At 47.1% G+C, this 14,189-nt stretch overlaps 1 protein-coding gene across 1 annotated transcript in view; it reads left to right on the plus strand.

Moving 5' to 3' along the window:
• The first annotated feature begins 1,371 nt into the window (after positions 1–1,371).
• LOC102413340 (ATP-binding cassette sub-family C member 4-like) overlaps positions 1,372–14,189 on the plus strand; it is a 168,240-nt gene continuing 155,422 nt past the window's right edge. The window contains 4 exon segments of the mRNA XM_044927067.2: positions 1,372–1,845; positions 8,561–8,671; positions 9,221–9,236; positions 9,428–9,532. Coding sequence (XP_044783002.2) covers positions 1,775–1,845; positions 8,561–8,671; positions 9,221–9,236; positions 9,428–9,532 — 303 coding nt within the window. The 5' untranslated portion in view covers positions 1,372–1,774.

A 14,189-nucleotide genomic window follows, 5' to 3' on the forward strand; every position in this document is an offset into this window, starting at 1 on the left:
GGGGCACTCTCCATCCCCCGCCCTCCGGCCCCCTTCTGAGGTCTATGTCAGAAGATTTCTCTGTCCCTTTTCATAGTTTAATAAAACTCTGCTACACAAAAACTCTTGAGTGATCAATCCTGGTTCCTGGTCCCGAAGCTAAATCTTCTACTTTGGAGATCACAAATTCAACACCATTCACCATAAGCTATCACAACCAAGCCAATCAACATGTCCATCACTTCGGCTTTTGCCATTTTCCTTTTTTTTTTTTTCTTTTTTATGTTGAGAACTACTACTCTTTAAGCAAATTAAAAGTACACAACAATATTATCACATTGCTGTACACCAGTTTTCTAGAACTTATCTTTTCATCTTTCATAACTGAAGCTAAAAGCCGCTATTAATAACACCAATTTTAGCCAAGGTATATGGGAAATTATCAAAGAATAATATGGTGATCTTGTTGTAGGTACATAAATATTGATCTTTTTTCACTTAGAGTAGAAGGGAAGAGAAACTGTTGAGCTTGTAATTAAACACTTATGAGTTGGAACCCAAGATTTTATTCATTCAGTCCTGCAGTCATTCATTCATTCACACAGCATATTCTAGGCACTTTTCACACACACTGTCCATCTATCAGTGAGACAACCATGTTGAACCCCAAACTTGGGTCCAAGACCTTGGACAAGTGCTGCCCTTGAGCCTCATCTTTCTTATCTGTACAATAGGGAAAATGCCTTCTTGAACAGGGCATTTTTAGAGTTCAAAGTAAGGTGAGGTCCCAGAAATTTACATATGTATTTTGCGACATATGTCACTGTTACTTACCTAGGTTCTGAACACATGATGAAAGAAATTAGGAGGCAGTTTCTCTCCCACCAGAGTCCCCTTTACCAATCTAAGAGGGCAGCAAAAAGCTCACGGAGGTTCCCTCACAATGCAACATGTGAGATACCACAAGTCATCTCATGCGGGCTCTTCATGTCTTCTGCCAGCTTTCTCCAGGCCCTCCCTGCAGCCCATGGGGAGCTTCGGAGCAGCAGAGGAGGGCAGAGCCTGAGCCTCCCCTCTTTGCCTTCTGGGGGAGCGCCTGGGCTCAGAACAGGAGTTTCAGCGGAGTTTGCAGCCAGGTGGGATCCTTGGAGCTGGTTTGTTCGCGCTGTGCTATCTGGTCTGCCTGCCGCTAAGTCACTTCAGTCGTGTCCGACTCTGCGACCCCATGGACTGCAGCCCACCAGGCTCCTCCGTCCCTGGATTCTCCAGGTAAGAACACTGGAGTGGGTTGCCATTTCCTTCTCCAATACATGAGAGTGAAAAGTGAAAGTGAAGTCGCTCAGTCATGTCCGACTCTTAGCGACCCCACGGACCACAGCCTACCAGGCTCCTCCATCCATGGGAGTTTCCAGGCAAGAGCACTGGAGTGGAGTGCCCCTCCTCCATCAAAGGGCCGGTGGCCTTGCCTCCCACTTGCATGAGGCTCCTGGAAGCTTTGGCCTAACGGCCTCTTCGTCCTGCAGCCCCACACACGGCCCTACTTATCCCAGAGCCGTGACAGCAGGGCAGAGCCGGTGACCCGGAGGCGACCCGGGAGGTTTCCCAGTTGGGGGAGGCGGAGGCCAGGCGGGCTGTGGGTGCTCCACCCCAGAAGCCTGTGGTTCTCAGGGCCCGCCCAGCAGATCCAGAAGGCGGACTGATCTCCAGCATCCCCGCGGTAGCCTCCAGGAGCAGCGAGAGCCTCACCGCGGCCAGAGCAGCGCTGCGCCTCTCCACACCTGCCCCGGCCGGCACGATGCTGCCGCTGTACCCTAGCGTGAAGTCCAATCCTCTGCAGAAAGCGAACCTCTGCACGCGCCTGTTCTGGTGAGCGCCCTGCCGGCCGCGATACGCGGTAGTCACGGCGCCCTCCGCTGCCCGAGCCTTTTAGAAACGAGTGTGGACCTTCCCAACACTGGCCTGTTCTCCTCTGCACCCTGGGAAGGCGGGGCACGACTGGGCAAAGAAGTGGGGAGCAGGGGTGGGCAGGGGACCCGGTGACCTGGTGGCAGAGCTACAGGGTCTCCTTGCCTTGCTGCCGGCAGCCCCTCCAGAGCCAGAGAGCAGGAAGCGGGAAGGCTGCCCAAGGCGGGGCGGGTGGGGAGGTAGTGGGAATCACAGCCCAGTGGGAAAATGCACTGAACACCCCGCCTCTACTCTTACTGGCTTCCCCTCATCTGCTCAGGAATTCTCAGTTCTGAACTGAAGCCTCAGACCCCCACCCCATATCCCTGTCCCCAGCCCCAAGCAAGCAGCTTATGAACAGCTGCCTTAATCTAATTAGTGCCCTGGACCTTTGTTGTTCAGTCGTTCAGTCATGTCCGACTCTTTGCAACCCCGTGGATGGCAGCACTACTGGTCTCTGTCCCTCAGCATCTCTGGAGTTTGCCCAAGTTCATGTCCATTGCATTCGTGATGTCATCCTTATAACTCATCCTCTGACACCCTCTTCTCTTGCCCTTAATCTTTCCCAGCATCAGGCCCTTTTCCAGTGAGTCATCTGTTTGCATCAGATGACCAAAATACTGGAATTTCAGCTTCAGCATCAGTCCTTCCAAAGGATATTCAGGGTTGATTTCCTTTAAGATTGACTGGTTTGATCCCCTTGCAGTCCAAGAGACTCTCAGAAGTCTTATCCAGCACCGCAGTTTGAAGGCATCCATTTTTCAGTGCTCCACCTTCTTTGCCATCTTTCAGTAATGTCCCCACCTTTTCCCACATGCCCTGTGTGACTGTGTGTTCTAGCTCCACTGGTCATAGACTGCCCCCAAGTCTATGACCATGTATTTCTTTCCCTCTCCCTTTCTCCCTGTATGGCTCTCACTGTATGACCTGGTTCCTAGTTGTGGCAAATTTCACGTGGGTAAAAACATGAAAGGTTTTTTATTTCATGATTGGGAACACTATTCTTGAACACATTTTGCTTTTGCCTGGGACACACAGTCAGGACTGGAGGATTTATTTGATCAGCCCCTTTCCTTAGTGTGGATATCTCCACTTCCACCTTTGGGGATCACTCTGGGGATAGGGTCCCTGAAGCCTGTGAGGTCTTTCCCAATCTCTAGCCTTCAGAGAAGCAGTGCATGGTCTTGATGCAGGTGGTCCTGCCCAGGATTCATTTGGTCCTGAAACCACTGAAGGGTCCCTGAGCCCAGAGGAAACACACAGATGAAAAACAGCTCAGAGAGTTGCAGCTCTTAATTGAAGTGTTCCATGTGGTAGCTGGGGCCACTAACTATGTGGTCCTAAACCTTTGGGCTTTAATCATACTTGGATGATTACTAGTTGTTTTATTTCTGGACTCTAACCCATTTATATTTCCCAAATTTCTAGTATTTCCTTCTTTTATGGGACAGCCCAGGGGATTTCCAGGGATTGGGAGCTCCTATGCTTGTTTTGATGGTGGAATATTTAGTGTGTGTAGCTTCATCTCTTGGAAAAGGCAATGGCACCCCACTCCAGTACTCTTGCCGGAAAATGCCTTGGAGGGAGGAGCCTGGTAGGCTGCAGTCCATCGGGTCGCTAAGAGTCGGACACGACTGAGCAACTTCACTTTGACTTTTCACTTTCATGCATTGGAGAAGGAAATGGCAACCCACTCCAGTATTCTTGCCTAGAGAATCCCAAGGACAGGGGAGCCTGGTGGGCTGCCATCTATGGGGTCGCACAGAGTCGACACCACTGAAGCAACTTAGCAGCAACTTAGCAGCAGCAGCTTCATCTCTTGGCCATTTGGTGGCTCTTAAGGAAAGAGGGGCCTAGAAGAAGGAATATGGGTGTGGTTACTGTAAATAATAATAAAGTAGAAAAAAATTCTCCTTAACTTCACGCAGGGCAAGGAACTTTCCAAACGCCTTCTGTTTGTGAATTTTCAAAGTGTATGTGCCTGGAAATGGGAAGGTGAGGACTTTTCATTGATTTGGGTAGGCACCCATTTCCAGTTTTCCTGCTGGAGGGAAAGGTACTATTACCTCTTATTTTATACTTGAAGGCACTGAAGCAGAGAGGTTGAGTAAGTTGTTTACCACCACACAGCGAGTAAGTAATGGAGCAGGACCCCAAGTCAAGCAGTCTGGCTCTGAAGACAGTGTTGCTTGTATATGTAACTGATGTCACCAAATTGGTCTCCTTCCTTGTGCTGGGCTCTGAGCCCAGGCTAAGACCCCTTTTCTTGGATGAAGAGGTTGCTTTTCCACTCAGATTCCCAAAGCCAATAACTAAATTGATGGTGAGACTGGAACAGCACAAGTTTTATTCAATGACCAAAGAATGGAGAAGCGAGAGCTTAGTTCACAAATCAACTTCTCAACCCAATTTGGGTCAAGGTAAAAGCTAGGAAATTGAATCAAGAGAGAGAGGAGTATTCATGACTTATCTGAGAACAAGGGTGTGATTTGGACCTGAAACTGAGGAAGCACTCATTTTTAGTCCTTGTGTGTGTTGTTGTCATGACCATTGTCAACTGTCATGGCATGGGTGAGTATGCCATTTAGCATACTAATATATTACAGAGAATGCATAAATGAGGCTCAGAGTCTAGGGGAGGTTAGGTTTTTCCCCATTTGGGCCTGAAAGTGAAAGTTAGTTGCACAATAGTGGCCAATTCTTTGCAACCCCGTAGAATGTAGCCCACCAGGTCCTCTGTCCATGGAAATCCCCAGGCAAGAGTACTGGAGTGGGTTGCCATTTCCTTCCCCAATTTTGGGCCTAGCTAGTTCTGCTGCTGCTGCTGCTAAGTCACTTCAGTCGTATCTGACTCTGTGCAACCCCATAGATGGCAGCCCACCAGGCTCCTTTGTCTGCGGGATTCTCCAGGCAAGAACACTGGAGTGGGTCACCATGTCCTTCTCCAATGCATGCATGCAGGCTAAGTCACTTCAGTCGTGTCTGACTCTGTGCGACCCTGTGAACAGCAGCCCTCCAGGCTCCTGTGTCTGCGGGATTCTCTAGGCAAGAATACTGGAGTGGGTTGCCATTTCCTTCCCCAATAGCTAGTTCTAACCAGTTTTTATTTTTCTCTGTAAGTTCCTCCTTTGAGCCTGAGACTCAGACAGAAACAGGAAGTGAGAGTGAGTTAGTCACTCAGTCATGTCCAGCTCTTTGTGACCCCATGGACTGTAGCCTGCCAGGCTCTTCTCTCCATGGGATTCTCCAAGCAAGAATACTGGAGTGGATAGCTAAACTAAATATGATTGTCACCTGGCTGAAGTCCCAATTCTCACACCCAGATAAAGACCAGGTAAAACTAATGAGGCAGTTGGGGATACACAAACCAAAAAGCAGGAGGAGAATAATTGTAAGGGGTCCTAAGAATGGCAGAAGCCCAGGAAGCTGAGATTACCTTTTTGATACTGTCCCAAATTTGTTCAGTCAGGGCCCTTCTGAGTATTGGATCAAGCGACTTTCTCTTTGAATTTTTATTGGCATATAGTTGATTAACAATGTTGTGTTAGTTTCTGCTCAACAGCAAAGTGAATCTCTTATGCATATGCATATACACACTCTTTTTTAGATTATTTTCCTATGTAGGCCATTACAGAGTATAGAATAGAGTTCTCTGTGCTATACAGTAGGTCCTTCTTAGTTATCTGTTTTATATATTACAGTGTGTGTATGTCAATCCCAGTGTCCCAATTTGTCCCTCCTCTCACCCCCTGGTAACCATAGCTTTTTTTTTTTTTTCTACATCTGTGACTCTAAGTCTATTTTTTAAAGAATTCATTTATATACATTCCGTATATAAGCAATATCATATGATATTCATCCTTCTCTGTCTGCAAGCAGCCTTCTTTAACAGTCAGGTTACACTGTCTTCTACTTGACCACTCATGTTAACATAGAAACAACAGGAAATAGTTGCAAGGGCACAAACTCCTCCTTGATCAGCCAGAAGGTAATCAGGAGCTATGCAGCGGTCATTGTCATGTAGACCAGAGGCCCAGTGAAAATTTCATCTTTCTAAAGTTAGAGCTGGGTTCTTTAGTTGCCCAGGCCAATGTTCGGGTGCCCCCCTTTTTTTTTTCGGGTGCCCTTTTTTGTTTTTGTTTTTTTTTTTTTTTTAGTAGCTTTGGCTTTATAAATTGTTCCTTGTGCTAGGCTCACCAAGGATACTACAAGAATGACAACTACTTCTATTACCAGTCCAGTCCAGCTCCCTCCTGACTAGATGAATGGCTCCATTTAGATGGGAGGTGGGGTGAGTGTAATTAAAATCTGAATGTGACCTGATCAGGGTGTGCACCTCCTATAGCCAGTATCCACTAGTAGAGTTTTCTTGGAGACAGTTGATGGCCTAATGTGGGTGGTCCTTGCCCCAGGGGCCTCGAGGACCCTCAGGGGTGCACTGTGTTTGGGTTTTCTTGAGTCATGTTTAGATTAATGATGGCGCCCTTCCATCCAGGATACTGCCTCCACAGACCAGAACCCCCCAGGCTTGGTATGATCCTGTTCCCAGAGCCCTTGGGCATGGTCAGTGTCTGGAGGTGGAGGGCTCATCGGATATATTGATTGGGTCCCAAGAAAATAGGGATTTGACTAACACATAAGCCTTTGCTGGGGTGGGGTGGCAATGGGGATAATCTTCTTGTCCCTGGGCAGAAGCCTGGGCATGAAGGGATTACACGGTAGTTTGGTGATGTTCTCAGCTGTTAGTGGAGTTTCCTGAAAGTATAGGGGGCTATATTTATTCCCTGATTGAGGCTGAAGGTGGCAGATCCCACAGTCAGTAAAATTTCAGCCCTTATGAAAGACTTGTGTTACATTTGAAAAGAAACTAATCAGCCAGGAAGTGATAATGAAACGTGAAACCTGAGTTCTGTTCATGAAACCTAAGAATGAATTCCGGGAAACTCGCAAACACAGAGGCAAAGTTTATTTTATAAGATAGAGATACAGAGTCCTCAGCATAGACTCTGAGAGGGGGTGAAGGGCCCCCCAAAGGCAAGGATTATAGCAGTTTTATATCTTTTCTAGTATTGATCTGTACATTTTGGGTTGATTCATGACTTTAATATACGTCATTTTTGACCAATTAATGTAAACGTCACAATGTCCAGTCTGTCGATTTTATGGCTTTCTTGGATCCCCCAGTTTCTCAGTTTCTCTAGACATTGCAACGCCAGCCCTCGACCCTTTCTCAAAACCTCAGACCATTATTTAGGGACCAAATGTATGTTTTAAGTGCTAATGGTCTTCTTGGAGGTTTCTCTTGATAAACTGGACAGTAGTTAATAATTGTCTTGTCCTGGGTCTGAATGTTTTATGACCTTCCAGACCAGGAAGGGATTCCTCTGAATGCCTGGAAATTGGAGCACAGAGTGAGATGCTTAGTTGAGAAGAGAAAAATTGAAATTAAAAAAGGAATTAAAAATTGAAATTAGAAAAAAGTCTTACACTCTCTAGCAATTTCTGCTTCAATTATAGGAAGGACTATAAGAAAAATCAATGTATTCATTTTAGTTGGAAAGATGTTACTTATCTTTAGGATATCTTCAGACGGTCGGGGTCAGAAAGAGGCTCATGTGAGGGGAGTCTGACAGGGATGTAAGGAGGTCAGGGTCCAGAGCCTGTTGGACTCAGGGCGGTGTATTGTAACGTGATTCCCTGTAAAATTCCCTTTGTGTTATTAGCTGAACTAAGGAGGTCATGAGACCGCAAGGTTGCATCTTATGTGGATGTGACTGAGGCATTCTTGAGTCTGGTGGGCTTCCCTGGTGGCTCAGTGGTAAAGAATCCATCTGCCAGTGCAGGAGACATGGGCTCGATCCCTGAGCCAAGAAGATCCCCTGGAGAAGGAAATGGCAACCCACTCCAGTATCCTTGACTGGGAAATCCCATGGATAGAGGAGCCTGGAGGGCCGCAGTCCATGGGGTCACAAAACCAGTCAGGCAGGACTTAGCCACTTAAAAACAACAGCAAAATCCTTGAGTCTGATACAGGTCAGAAAATGTAAGTGCTTGGTAATACAGGGACTATCTACAGCCTTATTCACAATGGCCATTCAGCTCTATTGTGTGCTCCTGAACCAAGGTAACATTATTTTGATTTCTGAATGTATTTTTCTTAATAATTAAAGTAGATGTACAATGCATGTTCCTTGGTGGCTCAGAGGGTAGAGCGTCTGCCTGCAATGTGGGAGACACGAGTTCGATCCCTGGGTCAGGAAGATCCCCTGGAGAAGGAAATGGCAACCCACTCTAGTATCCTTGCCTGGAGAATCCCATAGACAGAGGAGCCTGGTGGGCTACAGTCCACCGGGTGGCAAAGAGTCAGACACGACTGAGCAACTTCACTTCACTTCACTTACAATGTATGTTCAATAGACCACAAACAGGGTATTTTAGTTAAGTTTTATTCTGTGTAAACCAGAATAAAACTTATCGATACCCTAATATATGTGTTTGTAAGTATATATCTAATTTTCTCCCTACATCTTTGTATAGATAAAATGTAGACTTTTTTTAAACAATGTCCATGAATGTAGGATTCTAGTTAAAGATATGTAATTTGAATATATGTCACTCTTCTTTTAATGTTTAACAGGTGGCTAAACCCCTTGTTTAAAATTGGTCATAAATGGAAATTAGAAAAAGATGACATGTACCTAGTGCTTCCGGAAGATCACTCCCAGCACCTTGGAGAAGAGCTGCAAGGGTGAGCACAGGCAGGAGGGAGTACGGTTAGAAGAGTGAGAATTTCTCCATGAGGCTAAAGGCTTGTGGGGAGGGGCCTTTCCTTCCTCCAGGATCTTCTGAGCCTCCTTCCCTGACACTGAACCCTCACCCCTTCACGCTGACCCCAGGCTCAGCCCACTTTGGAGGCTGGGGGAGCCTGTGTTCCCTGTGTGTGTGGACATGGAGGGACCCCACAGCCATGGCCCTGGAGACCTAGCTCTGTCCCCAGAGGTGGGGTCCCTGGAGGACAGTGTCTGCCCTTCTGAGCTGCTCTTGACCTGTGAGTTCAGCAAAGCTTAGCAGGAACTTATTTCTAGAATCTGGGACTTTTCTCTTAAGACCTGGTCTGATGCTTTTCCTGGTGCTTCAGTGTCTGCACTGCTCATCTTTTGGGAGCCCTGCGAGGAGTTAGCCAGCATCTATGGGCAGCTACGGAGTGCCCTGTAGTGAAGGCTTGTCCTCTACTCTGTCCCTCCCCTGTTTTCCTGTGGCAGGGCTGTTCCTCACTGTTCTTTGTCTTTCTTCGCAGGTACTGGGATCAAGAAGTGTTGAGAGCCTAGAGAGATGCTTGGGAGCCTTCTTTAAAGAAAGATGCACGATACTGGATGCTTGGGGCTGGTGCACTGGGACGACCCAGAGGGATGGAATGGGGAGGGAGGAGGGAGGGGGGTTCGGGATGGGGAACACATGTGTACCTGTGGCGGATTCATTTTGATATTTGGCAAAACTAATACAGTTATGTAAAGTCTAAAAATAAATAAAATTAAAAAAAAAAAAGAAAGCAATTGTAAAGTGTTATGGGAAATCCTACTTAGTTTGGGGAATGTTAACATTTCTTGAGGTAAAACTTTTTCCATACAGTGCATTGATTTTGAGTATATGTGGGTCAGTCCTGAGATAGATGGACTGAGGCAGGGAGAGGACAGTGGTTTAAAGTCTAAGGGTAAATCTCATCTAGGAATCATGATGTAGATCAGCAGTTGTATTTATCTTTAGAATAGACAGATTCTTAAAGGGCTTGACCTATGGAGATTACTATTTCTCTTTTAACTGATTAAAATATGGTGTAATGGAAGGAGAGCAGCACCGGAAAGATATTTTATGCCATGTTAGGATGTTTTTGGTGCTCAATATAAATATTGAGTGATCCTTGACCAAAAGAAGATCTTACAACCTCAGGGAATAGTGTCCTGCGGTTTTGAGGAAGTAAAGTTCAGAGAACAGTGATCAGGAGATGGCAACAAATGTAACAGATTCCAAAACAAAGGCCAGAAGCAGAGTTTTAATAAAGCATTCGGACAGTAATTTGAAGTAGAGGATTTATGTGGCAACAACAGACCTATGTTCAGCAACATGGAACTGAGCATTATTTTTCATACAAAGTTAAAAGCACATTGTATTTCCTTCCTGACCACTTGCCCAGTCCCCATCTCTTTGAGAGAGACAAGCTTCATCTAAATAATTTCATCTGATGACTGTCATTTATAACTTTATTGCTACTTCTGTCTCGGGTATTCCTTTGAAAAAGGTGTATGGATATTCTAATGTATTGCCTATGGATTGTAAGATAAAGTCAAATACATATCTGCTGATACTTTTTAAATTGACCTGTCCTTATACTTAGAAATGTCTCTTAATAGTAGGCTTCCCTGGTGCTCAGAAAAATCTGCTTGCAATGCAGGAGACCCATGTTCAGTCCCTGGGTCAGGAAGATCCCCTGGAGAAGGAAATGGCGATCCACTCCAGTATTCTTTCCTGGAGAATTCCATGAACAGAGGAGCCTGGCATGCTCCAGTCCAGGGGGTCGCAAAAAGTTGGACATGACTGAGCAACTGTTACTCACTCAAACTTGGAGTCGAGTCCAGAATAATGTAAGACATTTTACAGGTGCTCAGCAAGTAATTGTTGACTTTTCCAGGTCACATCTGATATATGCTTTCTAAGAAAGGATCATCCCGTTCCTGTGGAACAGAACTTGGGGACTTGCATCTGGGCTGGAGCTGCCAGAGCGCCCAAGAGCTCTTCCCTGGGGTGTCCCTGGCACACCCTTCCCTAGGGTGCCCCCTCCCCATAGGCCAGGTCATCCAGGCCAGACCCCAACGTGGGAGGAGCTTCAACTTCACCATGAATTCTGTGCACCCTCCATGCTGGTTTCCGTCCTGGCTGTGGGGGTGGTTTGCTGGTTGAAGGGGGATCCTGGTATCCTGGCATTGGCAGAAGTTGGAGGAGGATATGTGCAGGGAAAACTAAAGGCAGAAAGTTGTGAGGTCAGTGACCCCCATGACCCTGAAGATCCTGGGTCAAGCCCCCAGTGAGACAGTCCATCTGGGGACACAGTTCCATCAGCCCCCCTGTTCTGGCTGAGCCTGCTGGAGGTCTGCTGCAGACCCCCCTGGGTGGCTCGTGCTCTCCATGGTCCCTTAGCACTGCCTTAGGGACACGGGCGGCCTGTGAGCATGTGAGGGCAGGAGGGATGGAAAATGCAGTTGCTGAGAAAGGGGTGTTTTAGGTGGAGAAGGTGTGAGCTGTCCTCAGTCCCTTGTGTTGGGGTGAGGTGATGGGTCAGGTGGTTTACAGGTGGGTGGTGTGGCTCTTGTTTAAAGGCTGTGCTGTACTTAAGGGCACTGTGGTGAGTGGGCAGCTGGGCAGGTGAAGTCCACCCACACAACTGGAGAGACAGAGAATCTGTCAGCTCACAGGTGACTGGGTGATCCTGGGAGATGGAGTTCTCGTTGATGATAGAAGAGGATTGGGCATTGTGCCATAGGGTGGGACAGGTGTGTGGGGCAGAGGGCACTGACCACCTAGGTACTGCAGTGCCTTGTGAAGGACAGGGGTGGGAGAGGGGACAGGAACCCTTCAGCCTGCCCCAGCCCTTCTTTGTCCCATATGCAGCTGTCCCAGTGATGGTATTTCCACATAGTCACAGTAAGTCTCTGTTTGAAATACACAGGTGGCAAGCTGGTATGGCCTGTTTCTGCAGGATTTCCTGACCTCACACAGAAGAGCTCTCATGAATTCTGCTTGTCCAGAAACCCTGGGGCCTTGGTGTGTGCCTGTGGCTCATGCCAGGTGCCTGGTTGGATGAGTGGCCTCCAGGTTCAGTGTTGGATCATATCAGGAGCAGGTCTTTCTCTGCTGTCCCTGGTTCTCTAGTTTCTCTTTGGTACTGGGTGCTAAAGAAGCTTAAAGTCAGGTGGGTCTCAAAGCAGAGCCCATGTGGCTGGGTTTGAACTGAGCTGCTGGTTTTCCTTGCTCTTCTGAGCTGATGGCTCCTTGGGTGGGGTCAGTAAGCCTCGGATGGATCCCATCCTAATATGAGCTTTGTTTCTTGGCTGTGGCAGCTCGTGGGAGAAGCAGACATAGAGGGAGAGGCTGCAGGATCTGGAGTTCTTCCTGAGAGGGAAACATTCCCACTGTGGTGCTGGGAGTGTTGATTTCAAAGTTGTCCAGCCCCTGGAATACATCCTGCCAAAAGTGAAAGTGTTAGTCACTCAGTCGTGTCCCACTCCTTACTACCCCATGGACTGTAGCCCACCAGGCTCCTCTGCCCATGGAATTCTCCAGGCAAGAATACTGGAGTGGGTTGCTGTTTCCTTCTCCAGGGGATCTTCCTGACCCTGGGATCAAACCCAGGTTTCCTGCCTAAGAGGCAGACCGTTTACCATCTGAGCCACCTGAGGGTCCAGAAAGGTCTTGGGGGCTGCACAAGGTGCAACTGGTAAAGTCCTGACCCCTTTTTTAGGAGACTGGCCGTTGGGTGGTCATGGTGGAAAAGTGGGGAGTAGAGGACCGTAAATGTAGGGGCTCATCTGTGTGGTAGTACTGCTAGATCAATTAGCAGTACTAGTTAGTTAAATATTTGATTTTATGAATCAACTTCCCATGTTGTGATCTATCTATACTGCTTGTTGGTCTTTGTATTTTAGACAGTGGAAGATATAAACTCAAGCCAGAAGTCTCTAAAACACAAACGTGTTTCCTTGGCGACTTCCAGCCCTCTTTCAATTCCTTGGCTGCACAGAATGCCCTGTGGATCATCCATGGTCCCAAGCAGTGTGCTCTTTCCACCCATAGCATGAGCAGGGCCTCCCAGGTACTCCTGGCGGCACCAGTGGGAAAAAGCAGGGTGACGCCAGTCCAGGGTGAGGCTTTTAGGTTTCAGGATTTTGAGATTTGAAAACCTCTGTCCTATGAGAAGTGAGGAGTATCTCTACTGCTCAGAGAAACAAGTACCAGGCTGTGGAGCCCTTGGAAGTCATCCCTAATTAGAACAGAACAGCCAGCAAGTTCCCAGCACCCCTGGCCCCTGTGTGCACCTCCACAGGGACCACAGGTGGGGAGGACAGGTCCCCACCTGTCCAGGGCCCGCAGCATGGAGAGGAGGATCCTGAAGTTTCTGCCTGGGCCTGAGTCACTGAGATCACCTCCCCAGTCATCAGGGCTTCTCTCTGAGAGGTGAGGTCTCTACCTGCTGGTGTGTAAGTGGGGTGACATCAGAAAGCCTGAGGGGGTTCACCCAGTCCTTTCCTCTGAGAGAAGAGGAGTGGCTGGGAATTATGTCCTTTTTCCAGAACCTTAAGAAGTAGCCTGGTCTTGTCTAGTCACTTGTCTTTGTCTGAGGCCACTTTTACTGATGGTCTCTGGTCCAGGTGGAGGTTGGGAAGCACATGTTTGTGTAAATCTTCACTTTGGAGCTCAGCTGATGGGCAGGAAGTAAACAGAATCCTCTGAGTCCCACAATGGGCTTTGTGCCTTGACTCACAGCTGGTTCTCTGAGAGCTGCAGTGGACTTTTGCCTTTATTTCCCAACCCTTTCTTCCATGTGTCCCTTACTTCTGTTCAACCAAGGAGGCTGAGGAGTGGCTGCTGATGGCAAAGATACTGTGGGCTGAGAGCAACCACTGAGGACCACACAGCAAGGGACAGGAGGAGGGGGCACTGAGCGGAGTGGACAGGGTCCTGCAAAGCAGGCCTGCTGTGTGAGCCTTGCTGGTTCCTGAGAGCATCATGTTAGCCATTAGGTGTTAGTAATACCCAACGTGATGACCTTGAGTTATAAATGAGGGTGATGCTTTTCAATCCATTTTCTTTTCTTTTTCTAAGTATATGTGTAAGTTTTTATTGCAAAATTAAAATAATTTTTTAAATTGAAGTCTGATTGGCTTATAATGTTTTATTAGTTTCGGGTATACATCATTAGTGATTTAATATTTGATACAGTACATAGTAATTTTAGTTACCAACTGTCACCATAAAAAGTTATTCCAGTATTATTGAGTATATTTTCTATGTTATATATTACAATCTTGTGATTTATTTTTAAAGAGTTTATTTATCTTTTCTCCCAATCCCCTTTTATTTATTTGATAAATTGGTGTTTGTACCTCTTAAGTTTCCTCACCTATTTCACTTGTTCACTTCATTCCCCTCAATCCATTTTCTTTAAGTAGTCAGGGTGGTAGGTGATTCTTTTTTAAAAGACTACATTCCTAATG

Source organism: Bubalus bubalis, chromosome 13, assembly GCF_019923935.1.
Source record: "Bubalus bubalis isolate 160015118507 breed Murrah chromosome 13, NDDB_SH_1, whole genome shotgun sequence".
Taxonomy (NCBI): Eukaryota; Metazoa; Chordata; class Mammalia; order Artiodactyla; family Bovidae; genus Bubalus; species Bubalus bubalis.